Source organism: Puntigrus tetrazona, chromosome 18 (genome assembly GCF_018831695.1).
Source record: "Puntigrus tetrazona isolate hp1 chromosome 18, ASM1883169v1, whole genome shotgun sequence".
NCBI classification, from domain to species: Eukaryota; Metazoa; Chordata; class Actinopteri; order Cypriniformes; family Cyprinidae; genus Puntigrus; species Puntigrus tetrazona.
In genome coordinates, this window is record NC_056716.1 from 3,259,076 (window position 1) to 3,279,997 (window position 20,922).

A 20,922-nucleotide genomic window follows, 5' to 3' on the forward strand; every position below is an offset into this window, starting at 1 on the left:
CTAGTAAATAATGAGGAACGCTCCACCTCAGCTGAATGGCAAAAGGGGAGAGGAAGATAAGAGGCCTTCGTCTGCTTCTCGTTTGATTTCCTCTAGTGAGCGTCGGCAGCTGAGTGTGGCTCCATGAGCTTTCCCCCCATGTGTTCGGTCTTGGAGTTAACTGTCAAACTGGCGCCACGCAGCTCCACAGCATGTTCGGCGGTACATGACTAGTCATGAATATGGAGATGTGCTTGCTAAGCGTAGCGTGCACACACATAGAAAAATGTATGAAAAACAGACACACGCATATATAGATTAATAGATCGTCACCAAACCTACGCAAACACACACAATAATACAAATAGGGGTGCAGAATGAAGCGTACACCCACACTGAATGTGAGTCAGAGTCGCACACACACACACACACACACACACACACAAGAACGCACGCATCAAACTTGGAAAGCTTAATAGTTTTGGAAACGCAAAACTATTAAAACACCAATTCCTGTGGTGAGGTCTTAGACTGCAGCCCTTTTCATAATGGAGTCATTTAGTCCGATTCTTCCCCGTGCTATCTGCCCCCGAGCGAACATTCTTACACACACAGACATGCTGGAGATTTATAGCGTCTGAGAGAGAAAAACACCACGCCCCAGTGTGGCTCCGACACAGGGGCCTTCACACTGGCACCGAATCACACGAACTGTAGTGAACTGCAGCTTTTATCACATAAATACATTGAAAACAGACAAACAAGTTCTTCCCCCTAGGCCTTTAAAAACTCACAAGCATGCAATCACAGACTCCTTCAAGGTTTTTAAGATTTTTTAAATAATGGATTAATTGAGTAATTGTTTTGCAGCATATATTCTGACTAGCTAAAAATACTATTCATAAATGGATTTTATTTTTAATTACTATTGCTACTTTCTTTTTCAAAATCCATGCATAGGTGATTAAAGAGAGTACAACTCGACTGTGGCCTATGATGTGACAGAAAAAATGTAGAATAAAACTTAACATGCAAATAACATAATAAAAATGTATCCTCACTCTTAGAGTTACAAATAGCATGAGAGAGTTTTTTTGTGCATTTTTTCATTGTTGCCATCACAGCATAGATACAACATTGATACGTCAACTACCCACATAAATTTCAAAAAAGTATCTAAATAATATATTATAATATAATTTATAAATTAATTACTTTTTATATGTTCTAACTTTTTAGGTTTAATACAAATATGCGGTTATATGTGACTACAACAGGATCTAAGGTGTCTGCAGATTTGGGAAATAAAATGAAGTAAAAAATGCATTAATTATATAAAAAAATTTATTATAAGGCCAATCAGAATCCATTCTGCTTTAAAACGCTTGCATATGACATATGTAGGTTTGTGTGGTCTCTACAGTAACAATAAAAAGCCAACTATTTAATTTGTCAAATAACATGTTGTTTCTAGATTTATAGATTTACCTTTATAGTATACATTTTAAAACCATAGTATCAAAATTAATCAAAATGCCAATCCAAGTAATCTGTCTGTCACCCTATGTAGTCCAGAGCTCTGACGGCCCACTACCTAGTGCACTGTGGAGGGTCGCAAGCTAAAGCTGGCTGCTGTTTGAGAGTCTCGGCCAATCATTTTACTACCCTCTTGCCGCTCTCCCTTTCGAAGTTAAATGACAAACCAAAGCCTCCTGGCATGGCCCGAGCAGACGGACCCAATTTCTGCTTTGCATAAAAAAAGTCAAAACCACACACGAGCGCTACGAATGAACAGAGGAAAGAAGGAGGAGAGGAGGAAACAGCGCCAAGCATCAGATCTCCTTAAAGCCTTACAGCTGAATCCTCCATCTCAGAGGAGATCACATTTCAACAAGATTGAGTTTAAGTGGTGGAGACAGAAGCTGCATGAAAGGGAGGGAGGGAGAGAGAGAGAGAGACTTTCTTGCTCTAGTAATAGTAGTGCAGGAAAAAATGGCACAATATAGTTTACATAGAGCCAAAAGCTACTAGACTAAACTCTAGTGTTGAATGTTGCTCATATGAAAAGTGAATATCTTTTTTTTTGACGGACGCGTGGTTAATGATCTACCTAGATCAAATGGAATTCCCTTTACTTCCCATCTGCCTTCTGATGGTACGTGCATCATATTTTTACCCCTTTCATACAGTCAATAAAGCACCTATTTAGTGGGCTTTTGGGCTGATGGATTACGTGACACAGGGAACCTTTGCTTTGGAGTTTCTAGGGAGCTCTGGCTGGGACAGGGTTAAAGTCTCCTCCCTGGGGCTGTGCTTGCTACCGCTAAAATTAAACCTCCCCCACAGCTGGTTCCCATTAGCCTGCAGTGACACTAGGAGCCTGTACTTAAGCTGTGCTGCGGGGGCTCCGCCGCCCCACTCAGATAATACTACTGTCCCCTGCCACAGGCCAAGTTTAAACTGGCCCTGAACAGCTTCTGCTGGCAACCACTGTGTTTTCAAACCAGGGGAAAAGGAGAGGAAAGAAAGGTGAGAGTTATGGAGGGAGAACATTATGGAAAAGAGCCCGTCCCTGGTGAGAGGTGGAAAACGTTGAGTCTGTCATCCCGTTCGAGTTCATCAGAGGAGAAAAACATTTACATGATAATGTGAAAGCCATAAGGAATAAAATATATGAAAAAAACTTAAATATCGGCATCATATCAGCTATGAATATTACGTTTTTGGTAACACTTTACAATAAGGTGTCATTTTTTAACTTTAGTTACTAACTTGAAAAAACAATGAACAATACATTTATTAGAGTATTTTTTCATCTTTGCTAATGTTATTTCATAAAAATGCAATTATTTATTGTTAGTTCATGTCAGCTCACAGTGCATTCACTAATGTTAACAAACACAACTTGTGCTTTCAATAATGCATTAGATGCTTAAATCAGCATTCACTAAGAATAATTATTGTTCATTCTTAGTTCTTATGTTAGCTAATGTTGTTAACTAATGAACCTTATTGTAAAGTGTTACAGAATTTATATTGCAATAGGGGGATTTTTAATTTGACATGCTTTAATGTTAATCACAAAAACAATAAAAACATATATTTTTAATAGTGAATATTGTAATTGTTGTGAGGCTCAATTTCACTTATAGCAGTTAATACAATTAATTTAAGTATTTTATTTTTCATTTATGCAGCTTTTCTTGTATCAGCCAGAATCAAATAAAAATGCAGCACGATTAAGTAACCTCCAAATACTGAGCTCATAAATGTTAATGTTGCCTCGTAGCACTTTTTAAAGTTATTATAATGATTTTTTTTTCTTTTTATCAGACATATCATCAGACGGCTGCTTGTGAACTAATATAATTAAGGGGCTCTTGGCCTAGCTGTATTTCGCATATTCTTTACAACTCTACTTTTATCTCTAAATTACTTTTACAGTTCTGGAGTCTGGCAGCAAAACACAGCATGTGCATTGTGAGTAACAAATGAGACGTTGATGACTGATTTACGACGTGAGAAATAAACCAATCGGCGGTCTTGTAAGGACACCTCAGCCAATAGGCAGACAGCAATCGCACATTCCTGATGACAGGCAGCACATATCTCAGATGGTTTTGCATGTTGGGATCAACTGCATGTCTGAGCGCTTTCCGGTTAGGGTAATATTTTACCCGTAGTCTATTAAAACCATAGCTCTTAAGAGGGATCTGTTTGTGGAAAAGGTTAACAATCAGTTTAATTAGGAGCAGAGGCTGGGGCGCACGCATGAACTCTCCTGGTCTGACACGCACCGCTCTTCAGGGAATTCACCATGTCAGACGTTCACCGTTTGAGTGTGTGTGAGTGTAGAGGAGGAAAAGAGACAGAGAATTCAAGGATGAAAGGAAAACAGAGGGCATGTGAATGAGGAGGAGGAACAGAGTAAGAAAGGAAGGGAGGACAGACCTTATCAGCAAAGTTTGTCCATTCAGGATTTCCTTCCAAACAAAAGAGAAAGGAAACTCTAACTCTGAAACGTGTTACATGGATATAAATCTGTCAAGAGCGCTTGTTAAGGTCATTGCATTTTTATGCTTTTTTCAACAACAGGGGACATATATCTTATTTAAAACAATGATCCGCAAGACACCAATTTAGATGAATATATAAATCACACATTTTTTCAAGAACTACAGGTAAAAATTTGTTAACTTTACAGTGCAAATAATAATAGTAAAAACACCACTATATTAATTATAGTAATACTGTAGTATTAGTAACTGTCACATTAGTACATGTGACATCTAAATTGATTTATTTTATCTAAACATAGCAAAATATAGAAAAAATTAAATCTAACATCACTGAATCATCCTAAATACAAACAAAACTAAATGTAAAAGTTACATTTTGTTGCAGATTATTATTTTTAGTAATCTGCAACTATAAAGAGTCACCTTAATGTTAAAAAGAACTTTAGAATACTACTATACTATAATGGGAAATGAAGATGGTAAGCACCATCCAAGTACCACCTTACCAACACAGTAAGCTCTGTTAAGGTAAACCAAATGCCTAATGCACTGCGATGCCTTTCATCGCAAGCGTAGTGTTGCAAATAAGTGTTGCAAATGCAGAGAAAATCCTTTCAAAAGGATGTAAGTAGTACAAAACAAGCAGTCTCAACAATCCTCCCAGCGCAGTGGTATGAGTGTGCGAGTCGGGTAGGATCTGGAAAGTGTAGGGGTATGCGCCGCGTGGGCTGTATTTTGAAGGCAGACGGTGTGAGGCTCATTAAAGCTGCATGGATCTGAGTTCTGGCAGAGGTGACAGACAGGTGGATAGGATTACCAGTGAGCCCGGAGCTCAGAAACACGCATGCTCGGCCGCCCGTCAGCGCGGGGATCGACGCACACACCCTTCATGCCTTTTTAAATAATTAACAGCCAAAGATTAGTCCGTCAGCCTCTGGGCCAAAAGGTCCATTGATTTCTCACAGATGCATTTTTAATGAGCGCATCTCAGTGAGGCAGCGTCCGTGAAGAGAGGCTTCCTTGTCCACAACAGCACAAGAAACACCAGCAGCTTTTGCGAGAGGCTTGTGGTAAAAACACAAACAAAGCCTGTAAGTGCCTCTCTAATGTCTCGCACTAACGTTCTTCTACACAAAGGCTTGAAGGGAAAGGCCTCAGGGGTGACCTTAAAAGAACCTATGGCAAAATGCTATTTAATCCGGCCCGAGTGTTTCCTTTAATTGGTCTTGTGCGACCATCCATAAAGCTGTTGTGCCGGAGGCATATTTCCTAATCAGCTTTTATGAACTGTAAACATCTCGGCACAAGAGTCTTTAAAGCATTAGAGGACTTGAATTAAATTTGTATCACATTTGGTAGTTGTGACAGACACACTAAGAAAGTGATCGCTGCAAGCGGGGCTGACAGGGTGCCTGATGGTGTCGATTACGTATTTCCCTTTCTTTACAGTATAAAGTATCCCAAGAGATACAACAAGGAAAAATTTAACCTGGGAACCTGATTTACACTATTAAAATGAAAGGTTCTTCATTGGCATGTATGGTTCCTTAAAAAACCCATTGGAAAAATGTTTCAGTCACACTTTATAATGGGTGGCCTTAAATACTATGTATTTACATTACAATTAATCATTTGGTACAATGAGCTAATTGTGTACACACATGTTATTACATTGTATTTATATTTTTTAAATAATTACATTGTAACCCACCCTTAAACCTACCCATAGTGTCAAACCTGTCACCTTACCCGTATCCTACCTCAATAGCACCAAAATTGATTATTTTTATTTATTTTTATTATAATTATTTGCAAAACAATACAACTACAATAAGTACACTGTATACTTATTTTTTCGATGAAAGTAGTAGTTAAGTTCACCTAATATAAAGGTTACTTAGATATTAAGATTAGATTAAATGTTCTTCACACCAAAAAAAAACACAAAAAACACAAAATGGTTCAATTTTTAACTGTGCGCTATGTGTTGAACATGATAAAATGTTCAAAAATTAAAACTATGTTATCATTTATTCACCATTACGTCTTTTTTTCTTTTAGCAAGACACAAGTCGTACACGTTTAGATCAACAAAGACCTTTAATGTTCCTTTAATGACCATTTTAAACACTCAAAGCAATGTTCCGAATGAACACGCTTTTTAAAAGTGGCCTTACAAAGGTGACATGAGGTTGTGGGTATAGGCCTTTGACAGGCACGGACAGCTTTGACTAGAATAACAGAAATAAATGTAATAACGTAGTGGTTATAAATGGAGCGAGTACAGTGCAGTATGCTACGGTTTTATTTTACATTCTTATGGGTATAGGGAGGCTATGCATTCCTTAAATCCAGAGAAACAAGAGGGAGTTGTTGAAAGACCAATTCAAAAATTTAAAACCGATGAGCGTGTCTAAAATAATACCGCTACAGAAATAAAATTGAAAGTTTAAACATGAAATGGAAACCTGAGCCATGTTTCATTCAAGAGAGACTGTTTTTCTTGCTGTCTGCAGTGTAATATTTCAAGGGTTCATTTTTCCTTGAGATGTGTGAGAGAGAAACATATCATTACGGAAAATCAAGTCTTTTGCCCATCTAAACCATGGATACGTCTGGTTTGAGAAAGCGACACACTTCCTCTACTTTGAGTAAAGGAAGGAAAAGACGAAAGAGAAACAGAAATGACTTCTTCAATCATTCCTCAGATTTCATAAATCATGCATGTGGCTTTTTTTTTTTTTGAGACTGACTAAAAGTTCTCATAAAAGTGTTGCATGTTACTATTATCATACTTTTGTATAAAAGTATAAAAGATGTGTATGCATCTTTATGACCTGATTTTTTTTAAAATTGTGAGCTAATGGGAGCATTTATGAGTTTAAATGGGGGTAGGAGTTATTGTAAATACATAAAGAAAGAGTGTCAGGACTACCTTTCCCGTCTCCCGCTCGAAGTCCACATATTCTCGGGTGGGCGCCTGCCGTTGATCCCCATGAAGGTTGGCTGGGAAGAACTGCAGCGAGAGGTTGGTGCCGGTCGCCACAAAAGCCTTTTAGAGGGAAATCAATACAAACAGGATAAGAAAGCCAGGCCCGAGCATAAATTATGCAGCCCGTCATTTCTGTTTTCACATCAGAGAGAAGAGGAGAATGCCTGGAGCCAAGGCCAGCGCTCAAAACATCAGGAAAAGAAGGGAGGAGGGGATGGGGGTGCAAAAAACCCAAGTCATCATTTTCTCTATTTGAGGTATTGTGTTACACACATCTGATTCTATTTTACCAATGTTCATTGCTGGCAAACTGGGCTGCACCAAACTGAGTTTGAGAGGAGACAGAAGGCAGGAATGAACGGGTGACAGAGATAACAGAGACGGAGCGCAGTACAAAATCAATAATTGTTTTAAATGCGGCCCCTCACTCACAATAATAGCGGCAGGGCTGCTTTAAAGGTTTTGAATTATAGTATAATAATTCAATAACGTTCTCAAGGAGCACGAGGAACAAAAAACAGGATTTTATACCAAACTGTCTCGCAGAATTCTGATGCGTGTTAATTATATACAAAACAAATTAAAGGCATTAAATATTATTAAATGATTGTAATAAGCAGGCACAAGGAAAGTTATTCTGTAGCATTGTAATAGACCCGTTTGCTTGCGAACATCAAAATGTAACCTGCTTTTGACATTAGGGGCGAATGAGGCCAAAAGCAACCACATCTTACTGATTAATAAACCAAAGTGCACATAGTCACAACACAGCAAAATTGAATTAGCGATGACAGCATGAAGAGACAATATTGCATCACAAAGCATGTAGAAAATAAAGCAAAACATTATTCGCTTTTTATAATAGAAATGTGTTCGTAATTTTTTTTTTTTACATTAGGTTACTGGTCAGTAAGCTATCACTCGGTTGTAAGGCCTGTGAATGCATATTTATTATATATAAATTTTGCCTGAAAAATCTAATTAAATAAAAAAAACTAAAATAGTGAAATCTATTTTTTTGTCTGTAATGTTACAATAAAAAATAATAAATATAATCTGAATTAAAAGTAGCAGTTGTTTCGTCTATTCTTAGAAATATTACGGGTAGCTACATCTCAAAACAGCCCTGAAGACGTGAGATACAAACAAAGAGAGATAAGCAAGCTTCCTCATCAAACCAATCAAAGAAACTGGCGAATCACAAGTGAATCTTACGCTAAATTGCTACATATAAAAAAAAAAATAACAATAATAAAACTAGGCGACCGAATCTGTATAACATGCAGTCTCGGGGTATTTTTAAAGAGACTGTAAATTAGACACGTCCGAGTTCATCCGCACCCGCGAGACGCGTTTCTGATGATAATTAAAAGAAGCCGAGAGGGACTTTGTGTTCAAGCATTGATTAATTATTTGTAGTCCTAATAATACAGCGAATTAAATAGCAACAAGTAGGTATAACGCGATATGGATCGTAAATGTTCTCTGCAGTCTTTTGGCGCTAGTTACACATGAGGAAGTACGTCGGACATAGTTTTGGTGACGGCGTGACAGTTCCGGATGTCTGATCGCGTTAATGCGTTTAGGCATTGAGCTGGCAGCACCGATGCGGGGTCGGCGGCGGTCGCCCGGTGCTGTGAGGTGCTGTGAGGTGCGTGTACTCACTATCTCCGAGCGGCCGTCACGACACGCGTTCTGGAAGCGCGCCTGCCTCTCCTCGTGCGGCCGGTCGCGGAAACCGGTGTATTTTATCTGTAAACAGGGATAGAGTCACAAAAGAACGAGTCTCGTTACAAAAGAGCTTCATAAAAACCACACTGTAAAAAAATACAAGCGTTAATGACAACACCTTCACGTCCCTTTATTTAAGTTAGCACAACATTCCCCGTGCTTTACGCTCGGTTTCACTGTATGCTTTGTTTTAATTTCATTTTAGTTCAGAGTTTAAATGCAAAGCGGTCAGAAGAACGTAACGAGCCCTTTGGCTTTAATGCCACTTTGATTTTAGTTAATATGTGTAGCATGTGTGGACTGAGGTGAAGTTATTTGAGATTAAAGCCGAGTGATGAACATAAATGCAAGCTGTCGTAAAATATGTTGGGGAAAAAAGAACAAAACGCGGACGTTTGAAATGCAGTTTGCCTGATATTGTTTTACATTCGGATAATAAGCAAGCGTATTTTCGTTACTCCAGCCTGCTAGTTGAAATTTGAGGTGAAAAGGTGCGTCTTTTTAAGTTTAGCCCGCCAACTATATTTTTGTTGATACCTGCTCGCGGTGTATAAAAAAATAATTGAGTGACTGCCGTGAGCAGAAGGTTAAAACCTTTCTCAGCGGGAGCATTAGCGGTCGCTACACGGAGGCTGTTGAAGAAAGAGGCGATGACACGCTTGTTTTCATGTCACGCGAGAGGTGCAACTTTGTTTCCGCCACTTTATCAAATGTCTCTCGGATGAATCGAGCTCACCTCGCACTCGCGACTGAGTTTCCTGAAGAACTCCTCGTTCTCGAACTTGCTCCTCTGATCCGGGACCACCCGAGGCATCTTGAAGGCGATTTGATCAATTGTGTTAATTTGTAGGCTATCTGTATAAACTTGCAAAGAGACTGAAGCGTTGCCTTGAAACTCGCAAGTCCCGCTCTTATTTCCTTCCGTCTTTTCTCTTCTTCTAATGATGGAGTGTGTTTCAGAAAGCTTTGGCGTTTAAAATGTGAAAGCTCCTTCGGAGTTCGCCTCTTGTGGGGTCCGTAAGTTGTACTGCACTAGATTTGGCAGTAATTTGCAGTTGGGCTTGTTGTTCTTCCTCACTCTCGCGCGTGTGATCTCCGACTGCTGACAACAGACGCTCGCTCGCGCTACTTTATCCGTCGCATGAGCTGCATGGCACACAGTTACTTCCTGGCTCCTCGGAGTCCGACTTATGACTGTACACCCAAAATACTCCCCCCATTCACAATTCTCTTCACTATGGACCGTGTGTGCGCAGGCGTTAAATGCACCACAACTTCACTGCGCGAGATGCTTGGTGTTTTTCTTTCTCGCAGTCTTAATAGGGACAGAGGTTAAAGTTGTTACCTGTGATAGAGATTGCGCTGGTTGGTGTTTATAAACACGTCATGCTGGCGAATGTCTTGGAAAAGAAAATGCCGTGCTCCCATGAGAGAGATGATGCTCACATTGTTATATAGATATTAACCACAAAATGTTAACTATTTCGTGCCTATGTTATTAATCCTATCATTACCTAAATGAGTTCTGAGAGATCCACATCTGTTGGAGATAAACACATGATCAGGAGGACAAAGAACAGTCTTTATAGATAGATAGATAGATAGACATACGGATGATGGACAATAAAAGAAAAAATAGACGATGGATGATAAATGGATAGACAGATGGATGATAGATAGATAGATAGATAGATAGATAGATAGATAGATAGATAGATAGATGGATGGACAATAAATGAATAGATAGAGAGATAGACGGACGGATGATAAATGGATGGATGGATGAACAATAGATAGATAGATGGACAATAAATGAATAGATAGACAGATGATGGATGGATGAACAATAGATAGATGGACAATGAATAGATAGATAGATAGATAGATAGATAGATAGATAGATGGACAATGAATAGATAGATAGATAGATAGATAGATAGATAGATAGATAGATAGATAGATAGATAGATAGATAGACGGATGATGGACAATAAATGAAAAGATAGACGATGGATGATAGATAGATGGACAATAAATGAATAGATAGAGAGATAGACTGATGGATGGATGAACAATAGATAGATGGATAGATGGACAATAAATGAATAGATAGAGAGATAGATGGATGGATGATGGATGGATGGATGAACAATAGATAGATAGATAGATGGACAATAAATGAAAAGATAGACAGATGATGGATGAATGAACAATAGATAGATGGACAATGAATAGATAGATAGATAGATAGATAGATAGATAGATAGATAGATAGATAGATAGATAGATAGATGAATAGATAGATGGACAATGAATAGATAGATGGACAATGAATAGATAGATGGATAGATAGATAGATAGAACCTAATATCTGTAATGATTTTAGTATGTTCTTGGGAAGATGAATGTATTACAACATCTGTGGTAAATATTTGGGTGTTGAGACATATCTTTCTTTATTGTGCATGTTTTGAAGTTGCAACTTCCCTCAGGACAGAGGGGGAGGTAAAGAAAAGACAGCGAGAATGGGGAAGTGAACGCAGTACCAGAAACATCCAAAGGCCTCCAAGCCCTGTCAGATCTAGCAGACAGATTGCATCACTTTTGTGCGGCTCACCACAGCTATCGTGTGCGACTTTCAAAGGTTATAAATGCTTCAACTGTCAGAATGTCACTGCATGCATGATGCTACAGTTAAAAGTAGTTAGCTGATGAGCAAAGACTCCTCCATCTTCACTGCACTTGCAGGTCGTTCATTTTGAACTCCCTACATTGTTCGTTTCTTTGTTATTAAACACACCCATCTGTTTCTGGCTGTCACATTAAAGTTGATAGTTGTGTTTTCTCAGTAAATGTGAAAAATCTGTCAGATGGAAATATATTGGTATAATAATCCCCACTTAATATAATTCAAATTTAGTTGTATTGCCAGTGGGCATTTAAAAAAACGACAACTTATATCAAAACCATTTGCACTAAATTAAAATTGTAAAGCAAGTGTGTGTGTGTGTGTGTAAAGGCTCATGTAAAAGCTTACATTACACAAGCAATTATTAGTTTAGCACCCATTAGCGGTAACTGGGTGCACATATTCCCCCGGCCCACTAATGTATGTTCTCATATTAACACTCCTGTTGTGTAGCAGACCTGCATTAGTGCCATTAGAGTTGAGCAACACTGTATAAAATGTTTTGCAAATTTTGACAAGGCCCATAAAGCACAAGAGATGACAGTATGCGATGGGATTTCGTGCTCTGGATATGACTCCTTGCAGACTGCATGTGATGAGTTTTAGCTTGTCTCTGTTTTTCTCTCGTCCTCTTTCTCATGCATCAGATTGAGATCTGCGGTGAGTTAATGTGTTAAAAGGCTGTGCTTTGGGCCAAATGGGGCGTGTGAGTGCTTTAATAGCACCACATAACACTCATTAATTAATGAAATATTCTGTGGTTACCGTCTGAGACCCATTTTGACAGAGTGCTCGCAGTCTAGAGGCTAGGTGTCTGTTCCAATAGGTTTCAAGTGAATGGACACGGAAGGCTTTACCCCTAAAGATCCGCTCGGGGGTCACCCGGAAACTTAGTTTTGTGTCTTTCTGCGACGTTCCGTGCAAACTATAAGGAAAAAGTTTTGTTTGTGTAGCTCTCAGCAGTTTTGCACCTCGCTGTTTCTAAATTGTTTGCCGCACACAGCTGCGCTGAAAGAATGCATAAACAACAGATCAAGAAATCCCCCAGATTTTATACGTCTTCAACCCCATGCAGTATAGCAAGTGATGCGTTGATTTGAGAATGTAAGTAGGGTAATCTTTTGTTCAGGTATGATATTAAATATTAAATTGCATCAGGCAAACAAGTCAGACGCATAATAGCTCTGCTGACTGTACAACTTTGGCTTTGTTGGTGTGTGTCTGCACGCTGAATGAAGCTCAGGTGCTGTCGAGATAATGATGTGATTTAAAAGCCTACCAGCCATTTAGTGAAGAAGCTAAACATAGCTCTGGAAGTCTGACACACACACACACACACACACACACACACACACACACACGCTCTGCTCTTACTGGAAAAAAGAGATAACAATAAATAAAAACATGACCTTATAAACGAGGTCTGGGATGTATCTGACATTTAGCTGATTGTTGTCATGAAAAGATCTCTGGACAGCACTCTATCTATCTATCTATCTATCTATCTATCTATCTATCTATCTATCTATCTATCTATCTATCATCTATCTGTCTATCTATCTATTTATCTATCTATCTGTCTATCTATCTCTATCATCTATCTATCTATCTATCTATCTATCTATCTATCTATCTATCTATCTATCTATCTATCTATCATCTATCTATCTATCTATCTATCTATCTATCTATCTATCTATCTATCTATCTATCTATCTATCTATCTATCTATCTATCTATCTCTATCTATCTATCTATCTATCTATCTATCTATCTATCTATCTATCTATCTATCTATCTATCTATCTATCATCTATCTATATCTGTCTGTCTGTCTGTTTAAAAATACAGTTGGATTTCTTCAGAATCATGACATTACATTATCTTTCATTCACCCTTATTGCAGATTCAAAAATATATCTAACAAAAAAGAAATCAAAATATAAATGTATCTTTAAAAGAACAAAATATGACTTTGTCCTGAAAGAAGCAAGATGTCTATTTTAATAAGATGCATCTTTTATTAGGTTTCACAGCTGTGATCCTAGTTTTTTTGTCAACACCATCAGATATGTAAAAATACATGCTGTAATTAGATCGTATCAAGTCAGTCGCCATCCTGGAAATTCTTTTTCCATATTTCATACGAGCTCGCACAGGCTCTGGTTTTCGTATTTTTGTCTTATAGATTTGTAGGTTACACTTTATTTTAAGTTGGCCATATTACAGTGTAATAATACATTTAAGTAACAAGTGAAATTAATTAACTAGGCCTACGTGTAGCCTACTTACTATATTAGGGTTGACTGGTTTATTTAACCCCTATAGGGTTACTTTGCATGTAATTATGCATAATTAGTATTTATTACAATATTAAGTACATGTAACAAGGACGCCTTTAAATAAAGTCTATTTGTATTTTAACATATTAACTCACCGTAGATCTCAATCTGACTGGATTTGTATTTTATAATTTATTGTTATTGATGTCATTAGGCCTATTATTATTATGTTTTCAGTTTACATAGTTGTGTAATTTAATAATATATTAAATGTTCTGTCGGTGAGAGCTCCATCAGAAACATACCCAAAATTACGATAGCACTTTAGGGATCAGTTCTCTCTACTATCTTGTTACTTATTAGCATGCACATATTTGCTATTTATTAGTACTTATAAAGCGCATATTCTTCACGCCAGTTAATGGTTTGTTATTAGCTATAATTAAAATGACAAAAAAATGACAATTGCATATAGTATATAGCCTAAATAGTTTCTTATTTTGTATCAGATGGTGTTGATCCATAGATAAGGGAAATATAGGGTGATAAACTTTAAACATGTTAAAGATACATATACTAAAATAATTTGATACTGTGCAGAAATGTGTATTTGTTTTGTTCCAGCGATCTCGGCCGCCGAAGAATCAGTGTGAGCTCGCGTCTGTGTGCTGTAGACTATTCACACACACACACACACACACACACACACACACACACACACACACACACACACAGTTATTAGGCTGCTCTCAGAAGGAGACGTCAGTGACTGAGAATCAGCAGCAGTTTGAGCGCCTGAGATGATTAACGCTGTTACCGAATCTCCGCGGCTCTCCCGGTTCTCACGCGCACCGCGCGTAAACGGCGCTGGGCGCGGGGGGACAGTTGTCGCCGCTGGACTCGTGCCCTGAGAAAACCGAAGGGGGTGCCGCAAGGTCAGACGGCGAGACCTCCCGAGTTTGGCACTGGTGTCCGTCGGTCGGTCGGTCGGTCTGCCCGACTCGCTCATTGAGACAAAGCAAAATAACTACAGTTGAAAACACTCTCGGGTTTCAGGCGGGAGTATGTTTCCCGCCTGAAATATGACCGTCTGTTCTTCAGCGTTGTTATTCGCGGGTCGCCAGCAGCGCGAGAGCCTACGTGAGGCTCGGTTTATTTCAGAAGTGGACATAAAATCTTACTTCACGTCACGTTTGCGGTCTAAAAGAGGCCGAATGATTATGTCATCTGACATTTACAGAAAACTAACCCCGTCCGCAAGCATTTTAACGTGCTTTTTTATAGTGACTTGTGACTTCTGCAGTTCACATGTAGGTCTCCTTTTAATAACCAGGTATATTTGGGAGAGAAAACATATGAGAAAATCAAATGTCACCGTGACCGTCTCTCGGTGAGGTCGAGCTGACGGACTACTTCAGTCCCGGGTCTGTCCACCAGAGGGCGCGATTGATCGCGTTTTCTTCTTTTTGCTCATCGCGTTGTCCATCATTCTGTTATTAACATACGCACAACCAAACTAATAAAATTTACTTGCGAATATTTACTCTATGGAATATTTACACGCTGTCATTTTATCAGTCATAATTGTTAATAGCTATCTATCTATGAAACGCAAAAATATCACTTTCGTTCCGGCCAACAAATGCAATTAATAAACTACATAAATGTAAACCATGTACGGTCTCTAAAGGAAACACGTTTGCTAGACCTTTGACTATTACGCAACCTCATAATTACTGAGATAAAACCTATGTGGTGAATTTATATCTTTCTATTTATATATGTCCTCTTTTCAAGGATGTACTTCAAGGATTACGGCGTTTGCATCCTGATCGCCTAGAGCCTAGAGAGGTTTCTGCAGAGGTGTCGTTGCGAGAAGTGCAAGTAAACCGCACCGAACAGACGGCATCATTCCAGCAGTGATGGGACACAGTAAACGATGCAGTTTCCATAGCAACCGCGGCTTTGGGGTCTTGACCTTTGTGACGGAAATGCAATCAGCATTTTGCGCTGACCGTCTCATTACTCACCATCACTGCACACAGATAGCCTACACCACTTCCTTTTTAGCTCGCGCTCTCTCACTCTTTAACACAGTGTCCATTATTATACAGCAGAGCTTGATGCATGCGTTTGGAACGGAATCATTTGAATCACTGCTTCGCGCCCAATGCAGACTGAATGGTTTTATGCAGTGTGAAATAACAAGTTCACACTATAAAATTAGTGATAAAACACATAAAACTAGCAGTGATGAAAGCATTAGGTATTGCATGCTGAGGAAATCTGCACCCGCCGTCTCCTAGCAACAGGCAGATGATGGTGCTGCACTATAAATAACTTAGTGTGTGTGTGTGTGTGTGTGTGTGTTTGTGGAAAAATAGCTGACAGGGACAAGGTCCTGGGATTGAATTTTAGGGCATACCAAGACACTACACTGACTCATCATTGCGTGGTCACAAAATTCTTCAACATCACAGCGAGCAATACCGTCAACTATAAGCGATACTTAGATAATGCGAGCAACTAGAATCCAGTCATTTTATTTTACCATTTCTCAGTGTTCATGAAATCAACTTAATTAGTAGCAGTCAGTTTAAGTGATCGTGCGCAGCAGCTTAGGCTTTGTTTAAATGTTGTTGGAGACACATTTTAATCGCTGCATTTAATTAAACATAATTACACTAAATTCTTCTTTGGGTCCATTTAGCAGTTTTGCAGTAGGCCTTGTGGCGGCCCTCATGTGCCTGGCACAATCTAAACCTACAGATTCGAGCTTTCAGCTTGTGTTGATTGGTTGATGGCAAAAAAAGGGAAGCTATACCTGTCACCACCAGAAGAGGGGGAACGACAATTTCCTTTGCGGTCCACCTCTCATCATCTGGTCTCTTCGTCTGTTTCTGCCACACATTTAAGCCATGTTTTTTGATGAAGTTAAAGTACTGTATTTATAGATGAAATATATTTTTATACTTTTTTCCAGCAAGGGTACATTTTTCTTGAGTAGCAAGTGTCATTAGTTGAAGTTTTAATATTTTAAATTAATATCATTTTTTTAAACTTTCTATTCATCAAAAAATCTACATATTACAATTTTAATACGACACTGCTTTTCCATCACAGGAATAAATTACATTTAAATATGTATTAAAATAGAAAGCTATTAAATTTGTAATAATACTTCATAAAATGACTGTTTTACTATATTATTTTCCTTGCTGAACAAGAGACTTGCTTTAAAAATGATCCCCAGATGTTTAATAGTAGTATGTGTATATATATATATATATATATATATATATATATATATATATATATATATATATATATATATATATATATATATAAATTAGTGTCACCGAGGCAAAGTATTTCTTCACTGTAGCTATATAAAGCCTTTGTGTTGAGTTGGGCGGACAGTCGATACCAATTACCTCTGCAGTTTCTCATCATAGTCTGCATTTCATCCTGCCATCTTAACACACACAAACTCTTCCTCTCATTTTCTCTCCTCTCTTTCCATACGCGAAGCTCTCGTTGCAATTATCATCCAATCAGACTGACACAAAGTGGCGCTTCCTCTTTTGAAGCTGTGGTATAGAGCGCCCGAGAATCTCCTTCTCTCTCCAGAACCATCTGAAGACGCACTAAACAGGCACAGAGACATAATTATTTCCCTTGGGATTCAAGCACACTTCCTCCATGTCCCCTACATTGCATACTAAGATGCTGACAGTAAATCTATCACGCTTTGATGAATAGGTTTCAGTGCTTTATGTTGAATCAAAACAGATCACCTTACATTTAATCGTGTGAATACCATCTGTCCTTTTAGTATGGGATTAATGGTGGATAAGTTTACACTAACTGATCTCTGTCTGTGTCTGAATCGTCTCAACGGAGGCCTCGTTCATTTGAGCATTCGCGAAATATATAAAACAGTTTAGCAATGGAATGAATAGCAATCAAAAGCGAAAAGCTCCAGGTTGTAGTCATGAAAACTGTGGCTTTTAATGTAAACACTACATTCGATTGGTTTTCCAGCACGAACATCCCACATGAAAGAACAACCATTCACTAAAGAAGAGGGAGAAAAAGCAGCACAAAAGCATTCACTTGGAGAGAAAAAGAAAGGATTAAAAAAAGAAGGGAAGGAGAATCAAAATCAATGGTGGTGTAGGTATTTTTACAGTTTTTTTTTTCTCTTTTTCTTTGAATTTCAAACTGAGAAGGCAGAGAGGGAGGAGAGATACATCTTTCCAAATCTACGTGTGATAGGTGAGAGCTGTGCTTTTCTATGCAGACCTGGAAGGTGTTTGAGTACAATTCTCAAAAAACCAAGAGAAAGCGCATGAATCTGTACAGCCGTGCACAGCCCCGCCCTCTCCGGCACCGGGGGCGGAGCCGTGCCACCAAAAAGTGGTTCGTTCAAAAGAAATCAAACAAATAAAAAAATCAATACATATACTGTAATTCAGGCTAAGTAAAGACATTGCAATGCAGGGCGAACAGGCAAAAAGAATCGGTACAGTTCATCAACATCAACATGGGTAAGTCAGTAAGAACGGTTCAAGAGTGGATCACAGGAACCCTTGCAAAATTCTTTTTTTTTAAAAAAAGGGGAGAGAGGGAAAAAAAAGTTCTGTAGCTACAAAGCACAAGAAATATACCTTTAATAATATTACAGAATAATCATTGATATTGGTATTGTTATCATCGTTGTCATCATCATCATCATCATCATCGTTTGTTATTATTGTCACTCTTTTTTATCTTTTTTTTCTCAATTATTTCTAAGATTCTAGAACTGGAGGATCTACAGCTTTCTACAAAGACTGACAGCCCAATGACCTTCGTCTGCAAGCCTCCACGTCATTTCCCTGAGCCCCACATCTACCCGCCCACCCCTAAACCCCGCCCACACGATGCCCATTCTTTTTGCTGCGTCTGTCTTTTCTGTTTTTTTTTTTTCCTCTTTTTTTGTTCTTTTTATTTTGTGTTTTATTCTTTATTTTCGCACCATTAGCTATGTGAAGCAGTTAGCTGTTTCTTTATACAAAGGCTGAGGGGGTCATGCTATCAGTGACGGGGACTCCAATACCCAGCCAACTAAAACAGGAAGAAACCTAGGGAAAAGAAGGGATGAAGAGGGAAGGGTGACAACGGACGAGAGGTAGAAGAATGGACGAGGTGTAGTAAGTACAAAGGAAGTGTGTGGGACAGATGATCAATAAATAAATTAATAAATTAATCAACAACAATACAAAAGTAAAAGTTCCTTACAAGACAAATGTTAATAAGTTCTCGTAACAGTGACCTAGTGTTTCTACTACTATTCCCAGACACGTCATTCTCAGAAGGTTGGCACTGATATGACACTTGCAATCATAGTACTGGTTCGACAGGCCCCGGGGTCGCACGCCAAGCGGCCCGGGCCCTTCCCCAGAGAGCTGACCTACGGAAGTGACGGGGATGGGTAGAGACGAAACGTAAGTAAGAAAATCCTGGGTGTTTCCATTCTCTACGATATCGAACGGTACTACAGAATAAAAAGGACACGCTACAACCGACTTGAACCGCAGTGCTCAAGGCTAGCATAACCGTGGATTTAGTTATCGTCGCATTATCGTCAAAGTAAATTCATGTAGCCAGGCAAACATGTACAGGTCATCCCCCTGACTGATATCCGTGTAATAAATATACATACAATGACAAAAACATAAAAAAATAGTCAAAGAAAGACATATCAAAAAAAAAAAAAAAAAAAAAAATGAGGGTTGTTTAGTTGAAACGATAAAGACACGGTGGAAAACGGGGAGAACGAAATGTACGACAGCAAAGAAAAACAAAAACAACACAAAAAAGGTCCCAACTTTGTTCTAAAACCATAAAGGCTGGGTTTCTATAAGAAATCAGTTCTGTTGGCAGCTCTTTGAAAGACAAACTAAAAACATTTCATATATATATAATATATTTATATATTTGTATATGCCTATTTTAAAATTATCATTATCATTATTTACCAACTTGCATTTTCAATAATAATCATTTCCAAAGAAGTGGCTCGAGAGGAAAGGGGCGGGCCTCAGTACAAGCCGCAGCCTCGCAGGTTGTTGGCGATGATGATGTCGGTCACGGCATCGAACACCACCTGGATGTTTCCTGTATCCGTGGCACAGGTCATGTGACAGTAGATCTCCTTATTAGGCGAGCGGTTCTTGCTTTCAAATTGTGCTTGGATGTAAGCAGCTGCATCGTCGTAGGTGTTTGGACCTGCCGAGGGAGACGGAGATCAAATGAGTACGCGAGATCTGATATCACGCCAAAAATAAAGATGGCATAAAAGTGGCACTCTGATCTTCAAATCGGCTTTGTGCTTGTCACTCAAAACGCTCATTAACTCAATATTTAAAATAACCTCAGTGACTTCTGACATTCACAAATGTCTCTTCTCTTCCGTTCTCTAATAGCCAAGCAATCTTTAACTTGGCTCCTTATGAAGCACAACTTCCACTGAGAAGCTGCTGGATCTTGGTTATGTGTGAGATCGTTTAGATCAAATTTATTTGAACGCTTAAGTCACACTTAAAATGTCTGAGTTTTATTTAATAAAAAAACAAAAACAAAACCTAATCAATATCTTCCAATTGCAATCAATTGCATCCGAAATACGTTTTTGTTTAAATAATATGTGTGTGTGTGTGTACTTTTTCTTACTTAGAACAATATATCAAGATGTGGAGACAGATTTATTAATGTTAACATTGTAATCGTCAAAATATTTTTTGTGTCAGTTTTGCACAATATATTAAGATACTCCGATACTATATATTATTTATTCATTTATTTTATAATCAATTTATTAAATTTTACTTCAAATTTATTGTAATAATATATATTTATTTACCAAATTAACAACAATATATCATTTTAATTATTCATACTATAAAAAAAAAAATTGTGTAACAAATTAACATTTTGTAAATCGTTCTGCTTTTAAAGTGTGCTTTTTTTTAGCGAAATAACCTTTGGGTACTGTAGTATGTAATGCAAATACATTTTTAATCGTGATTTGAGTGTCCAAATGCTTTTTGGAACCGCTTTATATGAAAAGCAACACTGAGGGTTGCTGCTGAACAGAAGCGGTTCTAACGGAGGCAGTGAATTGTATTCTGCCGTGAAGAGAGTTTGACAGACCTGCAGACATCCCTCTGTGCCCACCTTTTACCC

The 20,922-nt window shown here is 38.3% G+C and overlaps 2 protein-coding genes across 12 annotated transcripts in view; both read right to left on the bottom strand.

Moving 5' to 3' along the window:
• The window catches only part of cbfb (core-binding factor subunit beta), a 33,671-nt gene extending 23,735 nt beyond the window's left edge, over positions 1-9,936 (bottom strand). For 4 of the 10 annotated variants that reach the window (XM_043264928.1, XM_043264927.1, XM_043264925.1 and 1 more), the window contains exons 1-3: positions 9,458-9,935; positions 8,656-8,742; positions 6,934-7,050 (exon numbers count right to left, since the gene is read on the bottom strand). In XM_043264928.1, coding sequence (XP_043120863.1) covers positions 6,934-7,050; positions 8,656-8,742; positions 9,458-9,535 — 282 coding nt within the window. In that variant the 5' untranslated portion in view covers positions 9,536-9,935. Of the gene's footprint in view, positions 1-6,933; positions 7,051-8,655; positions 8,743-9,457 lie in introns of all 10 variants that reach the window. The other 6 variants (XM_043264923.1, XM_043264922.1, XM_043264929.1 and 3 more) reach the window with 5 other exon arrangements.
• Positions 9,937-17,678: 7,742 nt separating this feature from the next.
• Positions 17,679-20,922, bottom strand: part of gnao1a (guanine nucleotide binding protein (G protein), alpha activating activity polypeptide O, a) — a 76,566-nt gene continuing 73,322 nt past the window's right edge. For both annotated transcript variants that reach the window (XM_043264475.1, XM_043264473.1), the window contains exon 8: positions 17,679-19,965. In XM_043264475.1, coding sequence (XP_043120410.1) covers positions 19,778-19,965 — 188 coding nt within the window. In that variant the 3' untranslated portion in view covers positions 17,679-19,777. The remainder of the gene's footprint in view (positions 19,966-20,922) is intronic.